This window comes from Simochromis diagramma, unplaced genomic scaffold (genome assembly GCF_900408965.1).
Source record: "Simochromis diagramma unplaced genomic scaffold, fSimDia1.1 OVJJ01000603.1, whole genome shotgun sequence".
NCBI lineage: Eukaryota > Metazoa > Chordata > Actinopteri > Cichliformes > Cichlidae > Simochromis > Simochromis diagramma.
In genome coordinates, this window is record NW_024387414.1 from 15,154,175 (window position 1) to 15,178,165 (window position 23,991).

The following is a 23,991-nucleotide window of genomic DNA, read 5'->3' on the forward strand; positions in this document are numbered from 1 at the left end:
ATGATCTTCGTGTCATCTGCAAATTTTACGATTTTGACATGCTCCCTAAATCAGATCCTGACATGCCTGCGTGTTCACATTGAACTTGAAGTTTCTAGTCTGGATGAGTAACACTACATTTTACCACCAAATTACAGCTAATATACAAAAAAAAAAAAAAAAAAAAAATCAAATGTCTGGCACAGCAGAAGGTCAAGAGCTTGTCCCTTGAAGCAGACCATCCTCACTGGAAATAATTAAGATTTGGTTCAAGTCATGTTAACTGGGAACAGATCACAATCAAAGAGTGTATGTCTGCACCACAAACCAACACAACTAACTTACTCTTTAAATAATGTTTTGTTCTGTTCTATATATCTCAATATACCATATGCATCTATTTATAGTTAATCATTGTGTAAACACTGTGTGTGTGTGTGTGTGTGTGTAGTAACTTGTTATCCATCCCTTATTTATTCCATAATTTATTCCAACATCTTCACACTCTGCATCATTGCACCGTAAATATGCTATACATGTTGTTATTGTCTGTGTCTTGTTGATACCATGTTGTCAGAATTGTCTACTCTGCTCAGTACACTACGTGCACAAATACTCAGTCGATAAAGCTGATTCTGGTTCCTTTGCTTTGTGTTTAAATGGTGGAAGACACATTTTAAATATCCCTTGATCAAGCTGATTTAATTGTGTGATGCCAAAGTCATGATCAAGATTAACATTTGCTTAATTGTACAGCCCCATTTTGAATAACGCAAAGTTGGTATACTTCAGTTTGTTTTACATGATGTTTGAACTTCAGCAACAACACATGTTGTATAGATAATATGACAGTCCAAAGAACTTCAAAAATGAATTGGCACATTACATGTAAGCTTTACATTTCCAGTCTATCAAACGTCAAGTGAGCAGTTGTCTCCTTTTAAAAATAATCTGTCGTCTTCCTCTCCTGTCCTGTCTGTATTACATCTTTTTCCATCTCTGAGTGAAGTTATCTCACATTCTTTTCTACCCCTGCAAAAAAAAAAAAAAAAGCAGCAGACACACAGTGTGACAAACTGCACAGAAACGGTGTGTTTGCTGATATTTGTTGAGGTGTTTGAAAGTTGCACTGATAATTGTCTGCTACTTTGAAAAAATTATGCCTTTTGCGCTAATTCCTCTTCCTCTAACTTATGGACATTGCACCAAGAAACACTGTTGTGACTGGTTTAAGCACACTTTAAGTACTTGTTATAGAGCTATGAATTATGCATGTAAATTATATGGTTTTGCATCTTGTAGTGTGCGATAAACACCACTGATGGATACACCAATAGGATTGTTTTTATGTGTTCTTATTCTCTCCATTTAGTTTCAAATTAGTTTGATGTCCAGAAGGCAAGTTGTGATGTGAAACAAAAACTCCCCATGGACCATGGAGACCAGAGGGGTGTAATTGGGTGCCAATCTGTAACAAAGTGGTGTTTTATGTTTGTTTGTTTTCTTTTTGTTGGACTATTATGTTAATCTCACATAGTAACAACCACCATATCTGACAATAAGGGTGTCCATAAGCGCACATGGGATCAGGACAACCAAGGTCAGTAATTTATAATCATACCATCTGATCTGAAGAGAAGGAACTGAGCTTTTAACTGATCACCACATGGTGGGGAGTCGGATCATGTGGAGAGGTAATGGATAGGGCTGGGATTCCCAAACATGTCCCAAAATCGATCCACTGAGGACGCTATCACCATAGCGCTCCACACTGCACTGAGTCAATAGGAAGCAAGAAAGAAAAAGAGAGGGAGACAAATACTTGCAAGGTCTAGAAACTGAAACTATAAAGAAGATTGCAACAGGTGAAAACGTTCAAAGTAAATAATTGTATTTAATATTGTAAGGGGAGAAACATAGATCACAGAGAGTGGAGACAACCTGAAGGCTTTTATCTCAAATGTTGTAACTTTTAAGTCAGTTCTTTCTTTTGTATGGATGATTCAGAGCAGTGCAAGATTAAAGAGAGGAAATAAGGAGGAAAAAAACAAAAACAGAATGACATTGACCATAAGGCAGCTTGAAAACAGTGGCTTTACTACATAAAGTGTACTCTGACTCGCAGCTTTTGGAATTTGACCATTTTCCATAAAGAATAATGCATGGCAGTAACCAGTATGTAATAGATTTGAGCTTCTCATTTCTCATTAGACTGCCACTGGTGATTTTGATCCTCACGACCTTGCGGGTGGAAGTCCTCCTTTCTGATTGTAAGGTCACAACCACTGCCCTCTCATGCCCATGAATGCATATTAAAAGACTCTTTAAAACAGCGGCAATAGCTCTTTGTTGAACTCAAGAAGCTCACTTTACATTACTGAAGACTAGGGCTGTTCGATATAACGATATATATCGGATGACGATATAAAAACGTTTATCGTTTCATTTTACGCTATCGTTTGTTTCGTGGTGTCGCAAAATAAACTAAGGCAATATTTTTTCATCGTTTTGATGGTCACTGTAGTGGCTATATTAATTTCTTAAAGTTCTCTCTTTCTCTTATATTTAATATAACCACACTACAAGTGCCTGTTTTAACCACAACGAGGGTAACACCATCGCGTGTCCGCTTATGTTCCACGTAAACCTTTCACAATAAAGCTCAAGATCCTGTTGAGACTTTTCAAAATAAACTGAATCACGTGAAAGAGCAGATTATTTACGGATGAGAAGTAAACCCTAGACTCAAACGTTAGAACAGGCTTTTCCCCGCAGCACGCCGTGTAATAAATACTCACAAAGAAAACGGGGGCCGTTACAACTTATGTCTAAAAATGTATAGTTTTATGCATCGGTTAAAACAATCGACTCCAGCTACATGACGCGCAGCTGGAAACACTTCCCGCAAGTCGAGCTGCCCGAGATTCACAGAATTTACAGAAAATTTTACATTTTTGTGATTTATATCGTTATCGGGACGATAGAATTCTTATATCGGGATATGAGATTTTGGTCATATCCACAGCCCTACTGAAGAGTAGATTTGAGATATTTGATTTTATTTTTTTTTTTTTTTTTAAAGTAGGACAATGTGCTTTTCTAGTTCTGAGAACTCAAGGCCTTTATACAACATGCTTAAGTGCTTTCTGTCTAATTGTTAGGCACATTCAGACTCCAGTGGATTAGAGAGCAACCTAAGGTTAGTATCTTGTCCAGGGATATTTGGCATGCAGCGGGTGGACTTGGCGGTTTCTGAGGCAGTGTGAAGTTATATTTGAAGCAGCTGATTATGACGGTACCTTCTTCTTCTGAATCAGCCGCTCAGGCTGAGGAGATGCAGACACCTGTTCAGTGTAATAGGTAGTTCCATATGAAAAGTCATGAAGAGCACCTGATATATGGAAAGAGGTGAGTCAAACCTATTGTTCTGCCTTCATATAATGATCTCAGTGAGACAGCTGGCCCCCAGGGACAGCCAAAAATAAATAAATAAATAAATAAATAAACTACCAGCAGTCTCGAGTCGACATCGTCCTTTGTCTCTATGACTTTGACATCTTGACACGCATTAGTGCCTGCTGAAGCTCAAACTTGCTAAAATGCCATTCCATCTGTCTAACTTCCTGTCTCTCTCAGTACCAAATGTTACCTGTGGTACCTCGATAGTAACGCAACTGTCCTGCATTTGCTTTGTTGTATGCACGTGACTGAGAAACTGAGACGTGAATGAAAGTGAGTGTGCATGCAAAAGAGAAAGTGAGGGTAGGAGACTTATAGTAAGGTTAGAGTGAGTCTGCCTGGCTTTCTGAGTGGGTGTGCCTGTTAAGCTGCAAAATCATTTAGATTGAGAAAGGAATGCAGGAATGCTCGCTAGTGATTCTGATCTGAGCCAAATTTCTCTGTCAGAGAAGTCTCCAACCAGCCGCCTTGCAATTTCACAGTGATTGGAGAAGGAGTGAAAAGAGTGAAGGAGGAGAAGCTAAAAAAGAAAGAGGACATAGAAGAAATGAGAGTTGAAATGAATGGAGTAGAACGATAGGAGTCAAAGGAAGATAGAAGCAGAGAGACAGGCAGGCTGAGGAGAGTATGATAATATTGAGTGTGGAGTGGGAGAAGACGCTGCTGCCAGATGAGAGTCTTGCATTTTTAAAAATGTAAGCTTTTCAGGAATAAGAAACTGAAGTTAAAAATCACACGTCATGCTCATTGTCTCCCATTCTCAGAGACGTGCACTGAAACTGATTTCCCTGGCCACTCTTTCCCATTTCCATTGATGGTAAGGTCACATAGTCGCAGATAGATCAGGAATCCCATTCATAAATGTGAGTAATTTAGAGACTTGACTCAAACTACTTTGAACAGGGAACAGTGGAGATCAAATCGTGCTCAGACGTGGTACAGGTACTGCTCGGATGAGCTGTAAAAGCTGAACCTTTCTTTCCTCTCTTGTTTTAGTAATGTTGTATTTAACTTGCATGTGTGAGCACATAGATGTGTATTTCAGCATAAATAGCTTTGTTAGTTACCCCCCAAAAAATTGCATTTATACTGAAAACTGAAACCTGAACATGGATACAAGAGCCTGCATGTTGTTTTGGATTTCTGTAAAACAATGAGCCACTTACACCATGCCTCTTCCCAGAGCAAAGCACATCCTTGTGGTTCTTTCACTCCACAAGATGATTTATAGCAGTGTTGACACAAACAATGCCTTTGGATTTAATGTGTTAGGACCCACAGTAGCAGCCGAGTGGCATTATGGCTACAGTGCAGAATGGCAAATAGGCATGTTGTCCTTGGACCAGATATTCAGGGTGTAAGTCCCCATGTTGTCAGCCATCCACCATGCTGAAGCCTCCAACAGCCAGACACTGAGTCACTCCAAGCTCCAGGGGGGCTGCTGTATAGCTGAGCTGCCTGATTTCCCAGCAGAGACAGAAGTTTACCTTCCAAAGCATCGCTTAGTTTCACTGGAAATATACCAGATGTGAATCTTAAATTTGCTTCCTTGTTAAGATGAGTCATAACACACGCTGATTGCAAATCCAACCTTCAAGTTCACGGATGGTTTTAAGTGACAGAAATAGAACACAGGTGTCTGGAGGAAAAAGAAACACCTGAGGAAAAGACCATTAATTGGTCAAATATGCATAATATAATCGAACACAACTTCAACTCAAACTATTTCGATAGCCAAGTATAGCTGTGGTGCGGAAATTTCACTAGCTGTGTATCTTCCTCCCGCTGCATTCACAGTGTCATGCCTTAAGTCTTCCTTTCTGTGTCATTATCCCAACCCGTGTTGAAAATACTTTGCTGGTTTTCTTATCAAAGTATGGTTATTCTTCTAGTTGATACTTGATTTGTATTGCACAGGACAAACGTTGCAGTAGCAAGGATGAAGGCGCGTTGAAGGATTACTGGGTTGATTTACTTTGAATCTGTCACCAATCTGAAGGGATATCCCAGTCAGAGGTAAGACACAACTGATGGTCATCTAAGATTATCTCCTAGTGTGAGAGGTTTACAAATTAACTCTTCACCTCTCTGATCAATGAGCAGACATGGCTGTCTTGATAATGTCAAATTTGATATATTGCTACTCGCCATTACACACTGCATATACTTAGTTGGCATGGATTGTGAAAGGGCAACTTTATTTTACATCCTCGGGTTTAATCAGCCCATCTTATTAAGTTTTTTCATTCCCTCTCATTCTCTGCTTGTTTCCTGCTTTTCTCCCTCCCTCTTCTCTATTTGTTCTTTTGTCTCCCACACCTTTTCCCCTTCTGCTGTTGCTCAGTCTCAGCTCTTTCTTAACTTTCCTTCACTCCCTCTCCACATTACTCTTGCTTTTCTTCCCTTTTTACCAAAGCTGCCCTTACCACTCAGTGAACTAAAGAACTGATCATTTGTGCTGAAAAGGCTAGACAACTTTGCAGTATAGCACGGATCTGCTCTCACTGCTGTCCTGTGTTAGGTCCTCTTTCCTCTTTTTCCTCCTTCCCATGTTCCTCTTATTCCTCTTTCTTTCACATCCTTGTGTGCACCTCTTTCCTCCCCTCTCAGCCAAAATCAGCAGTTATCATCACAGTGTCAATAAATGAAGTATGCCCCCCCCCCCCCCAATAATTGTGATTGCAAATTAAAACCAAAAAGTGTGTGTGCGCATTTATAGCCACATATATGTGTGGATAATAGTGGTACTTTAAAATGTGGCTTTGTGTCAGTGCACACCCACAAAATGTCTCTGCTCCTAGTTTATCTCATTGTTTGAACAGCGCTGCTTTAATTAGGACAGGCCTGTCTATCTGTGTGTGTGTGTGTGTGTGTGTGCGTTTGAGAGAGAGAGCGAGCGAGAGAGCAAGACCAAGGCTGTGCATGTGCCTAAAAGTGAGCCACAGAGTCTTTATGTGTGTGTGCATGTTCCCATAGTGCCCCCATGTGGAGGATTGCAAAGAAATATATATTCTATAGTCTGGTTTCTTAGCACACATACACAGACACACACACTCGTACACTCCAATGACACGGTGTTATATTTGGAAACACAATTTCATGCTATCAGTACTGGCTAGCTATTCCATTTAGATAGCAGCCATCTATATATAAATTTGTGTGTGTGTTATATATTTGTGTGTTTAAGTGTGTTTGTGATCAGGTTGTGTGTCTATGCATATTGCATTTCTGTGAGTGCACAGCTCACCCGTGTGTCTTGCAGACACGAGTCATTTTCCAAGTTTATTGAAATTAAAAAGTGGTTGCCATGGCAACATTTGGATTCTCTGTAATTATGTTGATTAAAAATGTGAAAATTAATTAAAAAGTCAGGAAAATGATCTCACAGCAGATGATCAGCAAAACATCAAAATGATTCAGATCTGTCTCTCTTTCCCTTCCTCCTGCTCTCTCTGATACACTCAAGCCTTCCCTTCCTGTCTCCCTCTGTCGCACTTCAGAAGTCCTTTATTGCCACACAACACTGAATTATCTGCATTCATTGCTCACACAAGCTTGTCTCCTTTCCTTTCACACTTACTGTATATAAACACTTTATGGCATGATGAAGTTTGTCTTCATGTCCAAAGGGATAAAAAAAACAAAGCAAAACACAACAGCACGGAAAATAAGACAAACTCCCCCTCCCCCTCCTCCCCCTTCATCCAATCACTCAGCTCATTCACAAGTTTTTAACAAGCATGACAAGACTCGTCTCATGCTGCCAAAGCAGACGCATCAGCAACAAAAGTAACACTCAAAACGAGGAACCTAACAGTCTCAGTTTCTCTCTTCCAGCCTTCTCCATTACTCAGTTCTCTCACAACCCGTCTCTTGTTCTCCTCTGACAGAATGAATAAACAGGCTAGCAAAGTGTAATCGCTTTCTTTTATTAGCAACAGCAAACACAGAAACAATGACTTTACCCTGCGCCCCTCCCTCCCTCTTCTCCGTCTGCTCCTCTCATCAGCTTTAATGAACCACAAATCTCATCAGCCATCTTTTCATCAGCTCTGCCATCACAACTTCCTGCACTTGGGCTCAAGTCTTTAAACCTGACTACTTATAGCATGCCTGTTTCTGCTTCTGGCTGATGACCAGGAGGACTGAACATATTTGGCTGCAAGGCAGGATGCATATCTTCTGCTAACAGTCGGAGTTAATATTAGGTAAAATTTGGTAATGACGGTTTGAGAGGCAGCAGCGTTAGTATGACAGCTTCGCTTCACAGCTCTGGTTTACTTAATGGTGATTCACTGCCAGTTAATCTTCAGCGTGTTCACCATGGTGATCTTAAGGAGGATGGTGTTATACATTTGCAGTCATCAGTTGACCGTGTTGTTGAGGTGGCAGTATAATGACTACTTTGTACAGCCTGACCTATTTCTCTCTGTCCCTTTTTTCTTCATGAAAGGTGCGTGTCTGTGTGTGTGTGTGTGTGTGTGTGTGTGTGTGTGTGTTTTTTTCTCCCTTTAAACAACATAAAATGAACACTGATCTTGTGAGCTGTGATACTAAGCCTGTGTTGTTTTTGTGCATTTAAATATGTAAATGACTGTGAGACTGAGCCAAACCACTGATCATATTCAGAAAAATATAGACAAGAAGGGCGCATCTCTCTCCACTGGCTCATAATGAAACTTGCCTCAGCCCCATAATCAAAGGCAAATGGGAGTGGTGTGTATGTGATTATACCAAGAACATCTGGTGCTAGACACCATCAAAAATGCAGGTAATAGTCAGCAGGTTAGTGATGTGAGGGCATGTCAAAGCTAGTGGCCCTAGCAACTTTGTAACATAACACAGCATTTTTTTTTAAAACTATGTTTAGAGTAATCCTTGATGGAGCAGACCATCTCTCTGGTTTACTTGAAATATTCTGTGACACAGATAAGAATTTAAAGAGAAAGCTCTTAAACTCTACAGTGAGGGGATCCCATGGTTTTGGTATGCTGTGGGGGTATTTTGGTGGCATGACAACAAAGATGGATGGGTCACGTGGTTACAGGGGACAAAACCCACATCCATAGGGCATGAAATTAATGTTTACTGGTCTCCTTTGGGATTTGTACTTACTAGACTTTAACCCAATTTAATACCTATGGAAAAGTTTTGACTAACATGTTAAACTCCCCCTAACTATGATAAATATGAAATATTGTGCCAAGGTGCATCGAAGCTTCAAGTCAGTTAACTTTGGGCAATGTTCCTGTAATTTGCAAGCCATTTAATATTTGATTATACTGCATGCGGTGTCATTTGTACACTTCAAGAATGAATTTAAAACACATTTCACTCTTTCTTCAGAAAGTTTTATTCAATTTGTAGCTTTATTCGAGTTCATTTCAATTAATTTCTAATTCCCTCATGTTTAGATAGTGCCTAGCTTTTTATTATTCTAGTATAATTTTGCTGATTTTATACAATGATTTCACATTGAAACAATTTTTTTCTTTCCATCACAACTGCAAGATTTGTATTTCATATGTCAGGGTTTTCTTGATGCTCTAATTTAATGCAAAGAGTATTAGCTCCATTTCAATCCAGATAGAGAACACCAATAAAGGCTTCTCAGCTATGTGTGTTCTAATTGTGCACCAGTGATTGCGTTTCTTCTGCCTTGCTTTTCACTTCCTCCGACTTGGAGTAGGACTCTTCACCCCTCTTCCCAGTGCTGCCTTAGGAGCGGCAGGGCTAGGAGTTGAAGGGGCAGCGCTCGGAGCAGGCTGGGTCTTAGGCTGAGGGATCTCGATTGGTAATTTAGGTGGGATGATTGTTTTAGGGGTCAGAGTTGGTTTTGCCTCAGGGATTTTCTCCCCATGGCGATACACACTGACCTGGAGATAAAAATAGCGAGACAAGGACATAATGTTAATACCCATACGTGCATTTACTACAGCGGTGAACACAAAAGGATTGTTTAAAGGGCTGCAGCACATTGCATCATCAATAGAAATTATTTAGGTATTTTTAATTTTAGAGAAATTTGGATTTTGTATTATTTTATATTAATTCTGTCAAAATCGGGGTGAGCAAAAGTAACAAGGTCAAATATCAGGCCCGTGTAAGGTTTTTTGTGCTGCTGCGATCAAAATATATCCCCATGTTGGGCACCAATGGAAAGAAAATATTTCTGCTGCAGATGACGGCTCAGAGTAAATTCAGTCATTTGTGTTACACAGCGGCAACACTCACCACTATATCCACAGACTCTCCTCCATATTTATTCTGGACAATCATGGTATATCTGCCAGAATCCTCCATGGAAACGCCTTTGATCGTCAGACTGGCAAACTTGCCCTGGTCCAGGGAGACCACATACTGGGAAATGAATTCAGAGGTTAAAAAAAAGTGAGAAAGCCAGTGGAGGGAGTTTAGCATGATTTATTCTTTAAAATGCCTTACTCAAAGTGGCAGCATGAGCAAAAGCTGAGCACTGGTGCATGGGCTGAATGGACAAAGGGACTAATGATGTATTCCTGTCTTATCTGTTCTGCTGCACTCAACCACGCTCAACCAAAGTATGGTGAAATTGAAAAGCAATACAGATGTGCCCCATCTATATTTTTTTAGACCACCCAAAAAAAACCCTACTGTGTATTGTCTCTGATACTCTAGTCTACACAGAGTACTTTATTCTGAATTGTACCATGTACTACGAGTGGTGCAGACAAGAGCCCAACATTTTAAATTGCCTCTTGTACCTGCCCACTCACTTGTAAGGTCTGGACATTTATACATTTTATGGAGTGGTACTTTCAGCAGGTTAATTACATTATTAAGAGAAACACTTGCCTTTTAATTAGAAGAAATAAAACTGTCTATTAGATTAAAATCCTAAAAATGGTAGCCATTAGCATGCTATGTGTTCTTGGTTAAATGCATTAATTTACTAGACCAATGTAGGTTAAGCTGTGTATTATTCAGAAAAAAAATATTCTAATTACAGTCGTTTCTGTGATACAGATATTATAAAATCTGACAAAATGTCTAAAAAATAGTAACTTCTGCTTATTACACTACTCGAATTGACATGCTGTGTACTTCCAGAGTCAAACATGAGGATTAGATATAAAATTCTCTGGATCTTCTTATGTTCATGTTTGTTTTTCATTTATCTTCATGCATCCTCAGAAGCCTCTGTTGTAACTAAGTGCATGAGAGACACTCTAGAGGTTTGGAAAACTCATCAACAAGGGCCTCGCTTCTTGTTTTAGACAGATTATTAGCAGGTGAGGGAATGAATAAAGGAGAAAACTTGAACACAAATTCCTCCTGGACCGGGGTTTCTCAAACTTAAATCTTCAAAGCTGGTAGAAGCTGCAGGATTCTGATGCTGTTGAAAGAGCTTTCGTTGACTAACGACAGACTGTAGACTTACTGTACTCTGGTTGGCAAGTAGGTTAATGAGTTATGAGGGGTAGAGTTGTTCCGTTACTGATCTAGGATTGTGCTGATAATACTGACTTTGGGGTCAGTATAGAAGCGTAGTGTAGTTTCCTGAATCTTGGTGCTCTCAGTGGTAAATACACTCACCTGCCACTTGATTAGGTATACGTTGCTAGTTTTGGATTGGATCCTGTTGTCTTCAGCCTTAACTCTTTGTGGTGTATCTTTAGCAAGATGCTTAAAACATTCATCAGGGATTTTGTTTCATATTGACATGATGGCATCATGCTGCTAATCTCATGCTCCACCACATCCCAAACGTACTCCATTGTTGATCTTCTATTTTTGATCAGAATACTTAGACTAGCTCGTCTGTCACAAATAACCCTGCTCATGTACATTCAAAGTCTCACCTTTCTTCCCCCTTTTGATCCCCCTACATGCCTAAATGTACGGCGTTGCTGCCATTGGCTGATTAAATATTTACTTTAATAATTTCTTGAATCGGTGTACCTAGTAAAGTGGCTGATGAATGTATAAAAAGGGCTTTGACACAATAGGGACAACATCACATTCATGAAGTTCCTAACAAGGAACTAAAGTATATCAATGGTTTTGGGGTATTGTGCATTTTATTACTACTAATCATTTGTACTAATTTAAATATACATGAAGCATGCTTTTTAGAAAGTACTTCATTACCACTTTCAGTATTACCAGAAATAGTTTTTTAATTACTGCTATTATTTTATATGAATACTGGTTTTAATATCATGGTAAGTATTATAGACATTGACTTTTGAACAGACATTATCTGATCAAATGAATCTGGAGACATGATATCATGAAGCATATTTTAGTAGACACATACTGAGTGTGAAATTTCCACAAGACAAGTTAATAGAAACATTATGTTGTAATTGTGTATGGTTAATGAGATAATTAATCATGAGATAGGAGGGGAGGAGTTGAGTTTCTGAAGAGGTTAAACAGAGTCAGAGAATAAGGCAGTATTTATCGGGAAGGAATCAAATAAAAGTACAAAGCCCCGTCTGAATATGAACTGGTTGTATATGTGACTTGCAAACACAATTTAATTAGCTGAAAACAAGTTGTGAAATTTATTTTGACATAACTCCAATAACACATTTACACATTTACCTGATCATCAGGCTCGACTTCCGATCCGTTCTTCAGCCACGACACCTGAGGTTTGGGGTCTCCACACACTGTACATGTTAAACTCAAAGTCTACAGAAAGCATAAAAAATACCTATTAGCAAAATGAGATCGAAAGCATGCAGTTTCACACACTTACACGCCTACCTTCTTTTCCATAATGGTGACCACATCAGGCAGTCCTCCCACCACCTTACCACGGTCTAAAACAAACAGTTGTTAACATTCTAGGTTATTCCTATTGTTTATTATATTAAGCTATTATATAAAGGAGAACAGGAGGATAAACTTACTCTTCTCAGCGTATGCCTCGGCCCTGAAAAATCAAAGCAGTTTTGTATTATTATACAAATTCTGTCACTAGCAAATCTTTATTTAGTTCAAGTTTTACTTTAGCCAAGTCGTTTCTGCTTAGCTTTCATTACCTGGCTCTGACCACACATCATTTTTTCTTTGTTTTTTTTCTTTTTCCTTTCGGTTAACTAACAGTGGTCAGATGGTGTGCCACAAGGTGCTTTAGATTTACAGCCAAACCTCCTTTTAATATTGTTTACTTCAGGAGTTTCGTGTATATTTCCTGGGGAAAAATGATATTGTTATGTGAGGGCTGTTGGAGCAGCATGGCAGGACCAGAGGTCAGCCACGGGACCAGATGGTTGGGGAAACTCTGCTCTCCTCTTGGCAAGTTGATGCTCAATCAAAAGGGTAACAGCGTGTCACTTGTTTCAATGTGTTTGTAAAGTCTTGTGCTTAAATGTCTCTCTTTGAATGTTAATTAGAAAAGGGATTTGGATGGTTTCCACACTGCATGCAGTGTTTAGTGTTTGCAGTCTCAATCCCTTTCCTAAAAGGATTTGCAAAATGTGTGTGTGGGTGTGGGGTTTGCTTTGGCCCAATTAGCCGACAGACCCCAAAGGATCTCTGCTACCTGACTGCTTCTATTTTTAACCAAGATTTTTATCTCAAATTATAATGCGCTGGACTCTTTCCAGACAGCCAGCCTTGGAGTTTTTGAATTTGCTCAACTTAAAGATGCAGGGTAATTTTTCCTAATGCTGTATTGATCAGTTATGCAACTCGAGTTGCAGTGATTTAACAAGACTTTTCAAAACTGTAGCTGTGGGTGAAAAAAAAAAAACATACTTGCATGCAGAAGTTTTACACCTCTTGGAGCTCTTTAGATTCTGCTCATGCAATAGTGCCAGGGAAGCGTCTGATTCAATTTGCAGCATGCTACATTCATGCAGCAGTGATTTAAAGCATACACACAGTTTCTTCAGTCACAGAAAAAGGAGAATAAGTCATCAAATAATATAGTGACCTAATCTGAAAATCATAACTTTATTCTGGGATTAAATCCTGAGTCAGACTTCCACAGTAGACCTGAAAAAAGTGCACAGGTCCTTACAGGGCAAAGCACAGGCAAATTAAACAACTAAAATATTCAAAACAAGCAGTTAGTTTTAGTGTAGCAGTTTGGAGTTAGGAGTGCACTGATATTTTAAAGTGACAAGTCTAATCAATGCATGGATCTACACTGATTAACACTGAGCATATAGTGGTTACAAAGGCTCATACAATCCTTCTGCAGTGTCTCAAATGATCTGAAGGCTTTGCACTGTTTGAAATGTGGAGAAACAAATGTTAATGAAATTTCCAATAGATGTTTTACTATTCAAATACAATCAGAACGAGAGAGTCGAATATACGTGTATTTATAGAAAACCTCATTCTTTACATTATTTGAAGCAGGAAAACAAGACTATTGTTTTCTGTATATGAACACAGTGTAGCCTGGGAAATCATTACTTTGAACTATTAGATGTCAAACTCAGTTATGAAGCAAATGTGAAGGAAGCAGTGATTCATCATTAGGCGAGCCAGTCTGACACATAAAGGCACAAGATTAAAAAAAAAGAAAACAGCTTTGAGAATATAGTCTTACTTTAGTTTCTGGAACTCTGCAAAGGCTTTCTCATATACTGTTAAACACAAAAACAGAAAACAGTCACTGTCACAGCACATGCCAGTTTACTTTCCTTTAAATTTAGACACACCTAGAACCAAAATAGTCTTTATAATATCAAAACAGAATCTTTCCCTTTTCCTGCTAATGAACATGGTAACATTTTTTTAAAGAAAATAATAGTTTTAAAATGGTGGTAATACAGGAATGCACCTTTCAGTTATAACACTCATAAATGTGTCATAAATCAAAAAAGTTAATTTGAGAAGTTTTAATGGAGATTTTTTCCATACAGTGCTGTGCAAAAGTTTTGAGCCGCAGTAATTATTAAAGGTACAATTTAAAAATGGTTCTTTGCTAATTTTTCTGTTATGTGTAGACACAACACTGCTTCAACCGTTGAGTTGGTGGCCATTTTTATGCTTGAATGATACATAGGTCAGTGTTGGGTGGTTTAAACCAAAAAAACCATTCCTCTATAATTAGCCAGAAAATGAGTGAAAAGCAGCTAATGTCCAAAGAAAAACTTTTCAAAGCTTTCTGTCTTTCAAACGATTAGGGAAATAAAGAGTAGCTCAAGACTTTTGCATTGTTGTGTATGTCATCCGATCCACACTAAAATGTATGTAACTCACAAGCAGCAGTATGAAACTGGAGACTTTCATACTCAAAGACTAGCTGAAGTATAACCAGAGAGACTACACGCTGAAAGACAGCCATAACAACAAGTGACTGTGTTATTTTCTACCCTCTTTTTACAGAGTTATCGATAAAAACAGGAATTGACTCTGGAGGGAAGGAAATAAGAGAGGAAAAGTACTGAAAGTACTGACCATCACCGCTGAGGTCCAGTGTGCGTTTATGTGAGTTTTCAGGGTCAGTGATCACGATGGAGTACTTGCCCTTGTCCTTCTCCACTGGTTCAACTACCTGTGAATCAATCAGCAAAAAAATGATCAGCCACATGACGGCAGAGGCATCAACTCAGTGTCGTGGTATTTATTTCTGCTTTGCGTGTTTTGAGCTATGATTTAAAATGAGATTAATTTAACAGGTAGGCTAATTACAATTATAAAGCTTTCTGACAAAACGATCGGAAGACACGCTACTTAATCAACTTTAATGAATTTTAAACCATTTTTATTCATTAGCTTTCCCTTGTGATTATCCCTTTAATTTATCTCAAAGTTTCCTCGTCTCTGCAAAGACACTTTGAGGACTTTTACAAGCAACACAGACGAGCAGCAGCACCAATGTCTGAGGTGCTTTACTGTCATAAAGCTGCTGATGTGTGAGATTCCTCCGAAGCATATACTGTTCAGCTTTGTATAAAAGATGATAATACCTCCATTGTTGCCATAGCCGGGGTTCCACCAATCACAATCTTGTCACTGTGGGAGAGTTTAGTCTCACTGAGGAGAAGAAAGGAGAGGTTAGTGCGTGTGTTTGTGTGGTGGGGGTTTCTTTTTGAGCGAGTGAGGTAAATGAAAATCATATTTACATGCCTCGCTAATGTCATGCCGACCTCTTGCTCTTACACAAACCCACAGAAAAGACAGTGAGATGTTTTAAAATAAAAGCTTCATAGTTTTTATTCAGTTTTACTTCATTGTTCTGTCCACTTTTTCTTTCATGAACCCATTTTTTAACATTTTATAATCTCTGGAGTGAACTGGAGTGCTTTTAAGTGCAGAAAAGCCTTCCTTCTTTATAGAAAATAATAGCTGTGTGATTTCTGTCACAAAACGGGGCAATTTTACTGCAATAACAGGGATAATGAAACCACTTGCCAATAGCCCATCAGAAGTTTTATTATGCGGCTTATTGTTTTTCCCACTCGCGGCAGTTTAACTTGAGGGAAAACCAGAATAATGCGTTTGTGGTCAGCATGTTTATAGGTGGACTTAAAAGAATACTCTAGTAAAACAACTGCCAGGACTACAAATACTCGAGTTATGCGTATTTTCTTCCTCCGTTCCTTATCTTCATCTTCGTACTCCAACTATTTGGTATTATGTTTGTATTTGTGAGGCGGTGTTAATTCTGTGTTTAATCTAATTCCTTACCCATGATACCAGGTGATGTTCATCTCTGAGGTGTAATACTTCATGTGACACTGCAGCTGAATGCCTGTTGCTGTGCAGTTTATCACAAGCTCTGCTGCACTGGCTCCTGGAGGAGGTAATGGAGGCGATGGAGGTTGTGAGGACCACGTTTGAAATCAAAGTAAAATACATGTTTTCCTGCAGCTGCTGGACTCCGTGACCTCACTATGCTGTGAAAGCTACTGCATGCAGAGATGAATTAATTGAATAAAAACAAACTTCCATTTTCAGCCATTTGTAGGATCTATTTTGAAATTCCCTTTTGTCCAGCTTGGAGAGGAAAATTCTGCTAATGAAGCAAAGAGCAGATTGTTTATATCCTGGCACTCAGTAAAGCACTTCAACCATGACAGGTTTTATTAACTTTTTTTTTAAGCCGTTATACCTAAAAGGGCATTTTATACTCCACAATGTCTGTGTCGGCTTTTCCTCACTGCACATTACAAGTGGGCAAGTGTGTCATCCACCTGGTCACATCACCATGGTTTCCCATTATCACAGTAATGAACCCTCTTCTCCTCTGCAACCACTGCTGTAACAGTTGCTGCAGAGCTGTCAAGTGACTGTCTCTTAAAATAGGAGTAAGATGCTCCTCCACACTGTCACTGTGACAGCGCAGTGGAATTTTAAAGTGATTTCACCACATGATGGCACGATGGCCAAATGCTTCCAGCATGACAACTTCTGCCACACGCTGATAAGTGTGTGTGTGTATGTAGCAGAGGGTTTTTAAAACAAGACCCATATCAGCCTGATGACGGATCTACCAAATCTCTCATCACTGGGGTTTGATGGTGCCATGTTAAATTTAGATAATTTGAACTGGATGCCTACAGTGGGTAGAGGGTGGTGCTGGTGGTGTGTCGTACCGTTTTTAACATGGATGTCTCTTTATGAGATTATTGGTGTGTGTGTCTGTGTGCAGAATGCAGCGACTTACCAGCCAGTTGGCTGAGCTTGTTTATGGCATCGTCAAAGACTAGAAGAAAGGCAGAGGAACACGGGGTCAGAGACGGAGCCAAGAGGATGGAAAGGCATGATGCTGCTCTCTGGTGGCTGCATTCAGAGCTCAGTAAGGAAGGTTTAATGAAAACATGGGAATCTGTTACTCTATGGTTTCCCAACCCAACATAGTGAAACAGTGTAAATACCTGCATTTGTTTTGTGAAGTACACTTTCAGCAGATTGTTTCTTGGCATATTTGTTCATGTGAAGCTCAGTCTCAGTTAATTCATATATAAACATCTTCACATATCAAACATATTAAACTTAGGCACATCAACATCTGTGAGAAATTTGAGAAAGTGGGGTTTTTGTTTTTTTTTGTTTTTTTTTTAAATGAAGTGTTATTCTGGGAAGCTATTATACCTATTGAATCAGTTGTTTTACTCACAGTTTTAAGTGTTCTGGGTCTGTTACCAGATAATATCAGACTAAGTGAAATGAAGAGGTTATGGGTCCCACTGGCTATGACAGCAGGATGTAAAACAATATTAACGCACTGGAAATCAAGCAATCTGAGCTATTTTGGATAGCAGATGAAACTGCATGCAAAATAGTTACATTCAAACAAGTGACACGTAGAATAAAAAAGGGAGACGAGATATTTTTGGAGGGGAGCTGCCTTTTGGAATTGACAAAAAATGTTTCTGACTAATTTTAACAGTTTTGGCACCAATCATAATGTATGAATCATTCAAGATGTAATTTGTAGACCGAGGCTTTTTTATTATTTCCTTTTTTCTTGTGTTGTGGTTTTGTTTAGAAAAAGTAGGAACAATTGTTTTTCAGTATGGTAATATATCTACTTTGTATCCTGCTGCTTTTGAGGAAAAATCAGTGAAAAAAAGAAATAGTTTATAACATTATACATTTTTTCCCCATGTCAAGCATTTTATTTATTCTTTTTGTAAGAATAATACACTGTAGGTAAACAATTATACTTGCTCAGTAAGACATCAAGCTAACTATCCAGACAGTGAACTTGTCATTTTTATTAAGTGGTAAGATGAACTGCAAAAATAGAGAACATGTTTACCTTTTCCAGAAATGTTTATTTGGCTCATATCTTTTCCTCTGTCATCACTGATGGTGGCTTTGTAAATTCCTGCTGTCTTCAGTGAAAACTGGAGAAGAAACAGTGCAACTTAGGGAATGCAGATTTGTCAATTTTGAACACACCATGAGGACAGCGTTGGGAAAAAACAAAACAAAAACATAGTCTTTAGTGCCACAGTGTGCTCTTACCTCTTTAATTGGCAGTTTACAGACTCCTGATCCCAGGTCAGGTTTTACATCCGGGATGATCTCCGTGTCTTCTCTAAACCAGTGAAACACTGATTCCTTCTTCAAGTTAGCAACCTGTTAAAATCAATTAAAATTGCGTATTATTATTTTCGAAAAACAGGAAGTGAAGTTTTATTGTCACACACACACTTTATATTTTATACAATTCATCGAACAATGCAAATCCAGATGACCAGTGATGTGCTGTATATAAAGTCTTGTTTATGTGGTAGTTTAGGAAGATCAAGAGATGTCGACGAGGCTTTTGAAAGACAAAGGAAGCAAATGCCTGCAGCAAACGGATTAAAGTGAAAAACAAATCTCTTAAATGTTAATGCATTGGTGCTTTTGTTTTCTGAATATAAAAATAATACTAATCGGAGAAAATGGTAAAACACAGTTTAATGCTTGGCTGTTTAGTTAATGAACTAAATGGTAAGAGTGCATTAGCATTTGAAGAAGGGGTTATTTAAAATGCCTGTTTGCTGCAGGACAAGTACACTTATTCTTGCCTACAAAAGTCAACAAGTCAACCAGAGGTTCCCAAATGTTAGCACATAACTGTACCTCATCGACTTTTTGCAGTAATTCTCACCCACTTGATGGATTAAAACGTAAATCCTGTCTTTCAACCAAAAAAACTTGAGGCTGTTTATATTTTTCTGCAACATATTATACCCTAAATGATCCCAAATTGGAAGTAGAGCATTTTTCTGAAAACTGGTTGATGTTTAAGCTTGCTCTGTTTTGATACTCAACAGTCAAATAATGAATGCATATATTTACTATATCTCTGCATAAATCAAAGATCATTCTAACAAGGGCAGGAAAAACCGTGACAATTCGAGTTATTATCTGTCTGGACCTTATCATTACGCAGCACTGTGGCATCCACACTTAGTCTCCATAGAATATCTGCTCAGTAAGTGAGCCTCCCATTTGTCAGACTGTAAATATTCAATAAATATCGAGTACCACTGTGTTTACCTTGCAGACCAAAGTGACAGAGCAGTCATCCCCAATCTGAAGTGATAGAAACTCACTAAAGTGGGGGCCTGTAGTGAAAAGAAACATGAGAGGAAGCCTTGAAAATGGACATAAGCTTTTACAAAACACTTGAGGAACCTTGTTATAAGCTGTATTAACTGATGTGTGGTTTTAAGGTTGCAGCTCGAGAGTTTATGTAAAGATAGTCTACTTCTCTCCTGTATGCTCACTCATTAGTTATCTCCTGGGTAACATAGTGTTGTGCTGGTCTCAGGCTAAATTAAGAACAAAGCTCTTACAAGCTTAAAATTGGATGATGTTTTGTATTTCTTACCCTCTTTGACTCTGATGTACTCTCTCCTCTGGAAATCAGCCTCAGCCAGTGCTGCCTTGAAAGCTATGTGCACATACAGATACACATAAACGGAGAATAATTAAAAGATCAAAGTGTTGCTATAGATTTTTTTTTTTTTTTAGTGGTCCCCCATATGAGAGCAGAATCATAATTTATGAAATCAAGCATCTTTAGTTGAGTCTTAGGGAGTCCTATAGACATGAAGTTCAAACCCTTCTCTACACTAACGGGCTTAATACATTTCCATAATGGGATCTCTAATGCAGCAGATGCTAAGTCTACTGTCATACAAAAAAGCCCATTCTATACACTCTCTGCTACATGTCTGTGTTTCTCCTGGCTTAGGCTTGACAGCATACCCCCTAATTAGTACGCTGAAAAATAAGAGGTTGTGATAAGTTCTTTCTGCACACATCCACTTAAAAAAAAGAAAAAAAAGAAAAAAGAAATACAGTCCAGAGGGTATTGTTCTTTTTTTGTTGAATGTAGTCGGATACTGCAGGTTTTGTGGGGTCCGACTGGGTTGGAATCACATTTGAAAGGCTGATCGTAGGACAGCAGTAAACCTTGGCCCCTCTTACCATTTCCAATCAGAACCAGTGAGCTCTGTGCCTTTCCTCCTCCATCTGTGATCTGGCAGGTATATGTCCCCTCATTCTCCTCAGTGAAATGATCCATGATGAACTCAATGATCCCTGTAGCGACGTCATGAGCCATCTTGTTGGGCTGCAGAAAAATAGAGTTGTAATTTTAAAAAGCCTACTTGACGACAGACTTTGTGACTATCATAACTTTTGTGTAGTTAAAAACAGCTGACTGAACTATTGTCTTGATAGAAAAGTAGGTTGTTCACCTTGAAGCTAGAATATAAATCATTCGTCTCTTCTGTTTTTATTTGCAAGGCTCACTTAAATGGTTTAGCCCATACTTTGGGACCTTTCAGTTTGAGCCTCGCAAAAATTACAGCTGAAAGAAGACTACCTGGCTAACTGATATATCATTTTCCAGACTTCATTTTCCATTTGCATGACTTTCTACACCCATGAATTTCAAGTACTGCATAGGAACTGACTACAATCTGCGGGTAAACTAAGATGTATCTTACATCAGCTCCAGACAGTTCCTTGTTGTTTGCAAAGAATTTGTAGGTGACATTGGAAGAAATCTCCTCAGCCTGCAGCCAGAACCTCATTCGGCCTCTCTCCAAAATCTTATAGGCCAACTCAGACTTCAGCGGGATGACTAGAGGACAAGAGGGAGGAAGGGTAAGGGGTTTCAAAACATTATTGTCCTTGTTTAATGAGGAGACGAAGGAGGAGAGGACAGGAGAAGGAGAAGAGCTTAGGCAATGTGATGCAAAAGCAGGTAAGACTTTTTTTTTTTTTTTTTTTTTTTTTTGGATCAAATAAAAAGAGAAATCTGCCCCTAAAAAAAATAAAGAAATCAGAAATCTTCAAAGGCAGAAGAAGAAAGAAAAATAAAAGCATAAAAGAGGGAGAACGAGAAATGAAGTGAGTAGGTAAGACAGATTAAGACTCAGAGGAGAAAGTTTTAAAGAAGAGATTAAAAAGGACAAAGAGAGAGAAACTCAGAGAGATTGAAAGAGTCAGCCAAAGGTACCTACCTGGGTGTCTGATATCATAACTGAGCGCCAGCATCTTTACCAACTCTATAAGGCACAGACACATTATTTTATAGACACAGACATGCAGTTATCATACATGTGACATTTTATACATTGGTCTAATTTTACCATTAGCTTCGATGAGGTACCAGATAAGTCAGAGAGAGGAAAATCAAGGAACAAAAACATTAAAACTGAAGCTTAAAGCTGAAAGAACGAAATTACATTGTGACTCATAACTGGCCCTGAATGCTTACCCTGAAACACAGCCTGTATTATTGGAGCCTCACCAAGTACCTGTGATATAACTGAAATAAATGAATCTTTGCGTGCTAGAAGTTCAGAAATTATTGCGAGTTACAGTGGAATAACTGTAGGCCGAATGGGAAGCAATCAGTGGAAGCCACGTATTATAGCCTCGTAGCAAACTGGTGCAATAGAAGGAAAAGCGTTGTGAAGCTTTCTGACAGAAATCCTTTTGCCACGAAGATCTGGTGGTAAAACATGTTCAGTGCCCCAAGCTTGGAGAAATAATGCGCTCTGCTAGTATCATCAGATGTGTAATGAAATTGTTTGTTGCCTACATGCCAGGCTGATTGTTTTTAAGTATGCTCTCACTGCTTTCATCTTTTATTGCATTCTACACACTGCCTTAGTTCTCCGATACAGTTTTCTTTTGATTTTGGCTCAAGTCTGCGCTTTTGATGTAGTTATTAGGGTGTTGCTCTACAGCTGTTCAAATTTTCACGATCAAGGCATGAGTGGTATTTGCATGCAATAGTTTAACAGAGGTAGGAAACGGATATGGAATGCAAACTAATGCGATGAGATGATTAAGATAATAATGGCAACATCGCAAATTACCATATGTCAACAAGGGCAAATGAGCCATGAGTATAGAATACAAATAAACATAAACATGAGAGATTTCATTAAGTCTAAGTTGCAGATTCTCTTACGGATTTTCAAATTTTGCATGACAGTTGACTGGGTGCCTAAGCATCAGAGCCATCCTTACTTAGCAATGAATTGAACCTACCTTCATTAGAGATTGTGTAGCTGGATGACACTCCCTCTGTGTTTGTGACAGAAACAGAATACGTCCCAAAGTCCTCCTTATCTGGGTTCTTGAAGATCAGCTTAGAGCTGCAGTGGAGGGCGGAAAAGAAACACAGACACACACAGTCAGAGAGATTGTTCAAGCTGAAATTGAATGCAAATGTTTGATGCCGTATGCATGTTATATATGTGTGTGACTGTGGTCTTACTGGGTGCCCTCGGATTTAATCACTACCCCTTTAGAGAAATCTGTGATTTCTTTATAATCTTTCTTCCAGATGAACTTGGAGCCTTCGTTTATCTGGCAGGACTCGAATGACAGAACAATGTCACCTGACTTCTCATCCACCACACAGGACACCTCCTGGGAACCTTCAAAACACAGATAAACATAGTTTTTAGACTCATTTTTGTCTCCAGTTAATGCCCAAAAAGCCTAAACAGCTATTAATGTGAGCTTTGATATTTGATGGATTGATATCACATGTGTCCACTCGCTCTTAAACTCTTGCCTTCACCACTGTCAACAATAGTGCAACACTCACTCAAAGCAAAACCATAGCACTTTGTATGCTTTACAAAGAGGAACTTGGAGACACATATTTATGAATTCTAACACCCTAATATTCTAATAGTAAGGTATTCAGTTTCTGTCTGCTGTTAAATGTTACCTGCCACGGCCTTGGCAGTCACAGGGTCAGAGGCCATTGAGGCCATACCCACTCCAGCAGCATTGACTGCACGCACTCTGAACACATAGGTAGTGCCCACCTCCAGACCTGTTACCTAGGACACAAACAGACAATCTGTTGCTAGGGGCAGTGGAGGTGTGAACGTCTGTAAATGGGTGTGGTAACTTTCAACCTGTGCAAAATTGACAGGTAAATAAATTATGACATAATAACAGCATATTCTATTCTGAATCTAACAATACTATTTATTTTGTTGATCACTTGGTGCTGTGAATGAATGTAAAATATACCATCCTTTAGCCCAGCAGCAGCTGGATCTATTATTATAATTCCCCTTGTTCTTTTAGGCAACTTACCCTAAATATTAATAATGCATGAGTAATCCGTATTGTTTCAAAGCATATTTTTATTAGATCACTAAATGGTCTTGGTATTATTATAATTATTCTTGTCTTATTTTGCTTTACTGACTTTCCATTATCACACATAAGTGATTCACCTTTAACAGATTTTCTTTTTGTACCATTTCACCAAGTAATTACTTGGTTCATCCACTAGATGTCAGCGTCACACAGTTTTTTGTACCTACACTGCTGCAGTTTTGGTAGTGGTAAATAAAGTGCTGGAAAAAGTGGATGAAAATTGATGTTTTGGGGAAAAAAAGTTCAGTAAAGATGAAGAAACACACTGTTACATAATAAACATCATGCACTGCATTTTACACTTGTAAGCAGTGCCAACATTTAGTCTAACCTATATGTTATATTGTAAATTGAAAGCATTATTCCAATTTCTTTTGTCTTGCGTGCTTGAGTAAAATCTTTGATGAGCGGAGGAGGGTAACCTCTATGATTCATAGATTGGAACAGTGA

The 23,991-nt window shown here is 38.7% G+C and overlaps 1 protein-coding gene and 1 long non-coding RNA gene across 2 annotated transcripts in view; one reads left to right on the forward strand and one right to left on the reverse strand.

Moving 5' to 3' along the window:
* Positions 1 to 3,130: 3,130 nt before the first annotated feature.
* On the forward strand, positions 3,131 to 17,944 carry LOC120721155. The gene is made up of 3 exons (XR_005693123.1): positions 3,131 to 3,387; positions 5,356 to 5,454; positions 17,042 to 17,944. It is a non-coding gene; the product is annotated as an uncharacterized LOC120721155 (long non-coding RNA).
* The window catches only part of myom2b (myomesin 2b), a 29,081-nt gene continuing 13,857 nt past the window's right edge, over positions 8,768 to 23,991 (reverse strand). The window contains exons 20-39 of the mRNA XM_040011259.1: positions 23,099 to 23,213; positions 22,637 to 22,799; positions 22,408 to 22,514; positions 21,369 to 21,413; positions 20,850 to 20,986; positions 20,326 to 20,470; positions 19,724 to 19,786; positions 19,390 to 19,457; positions 18,364 to 18,477; positions 18,155 to 18,242; positions 17,057 to 17,095; positions 16,078 to 16,183; positions 15,357 to 15,423; positions 14,845 to 14,941; positions 13,991 to 14,027; positions 12,339 to 12,361; positions 12,193 to 12,248; positions 12,028 to 12,117; positions 9,673 to 9,798; positions 8,768 to 9,314 (exon numbers count right to left, since the gene is read on the reverse strand). Of these exons, the coding sequence (XP_039867193.1) occupies positions 9,105 to 9,314; positions 9,673 to 9,798; positions 12,028 to 12,117; positions 12,193 to 12,248; positions 12,339 to 12,361; positions 13,991 to 14,027; positions 14,845 to 14,941; positions 15,357 to 15,423; positions 16,078 to 16,183; positions 17,057 to 17,095; positions 18,155 to 18,242; positions 18,364 to 18,477; positions 19,390 to 19,457; positions 19,724 to 19,786; positions 20,326 to 20,470; positions 20,850 to 20,986; positions 21,369 to 21,413; positions 22,408 to 22,514; positions 22,637 to 22,799; positions 23,099 to 23,213 (1,896 nt within the window). The 3' untranslated portion in view covers positions 8,768 to 9,104. The remainder of the gene's footprint in view (positions 9,315 to 9,672; positions 9,799 to 12,027; positions 12,118 to 12,192; positions 12,249 to 12,338; positions 12,362 to 13,990; positions 14,028 to 14,844; positions 14,942 to 15,356; positions 15,424 to 16,077; positions 16,184 to 17,056; positions 17,096 to 18,154; positions 18,243 to 18,363; positions 18,478 to 19,389; positions 19,458 to 19,723; positions 19,787 to 20,325; positions 20,471 to 20,849; positions 20,987 to 21,368; positions 21,414 to 22,407; positions 22,515 to 22,636; positions 22,800 to 23,098; positions 23,214 to 23,991) is intronic.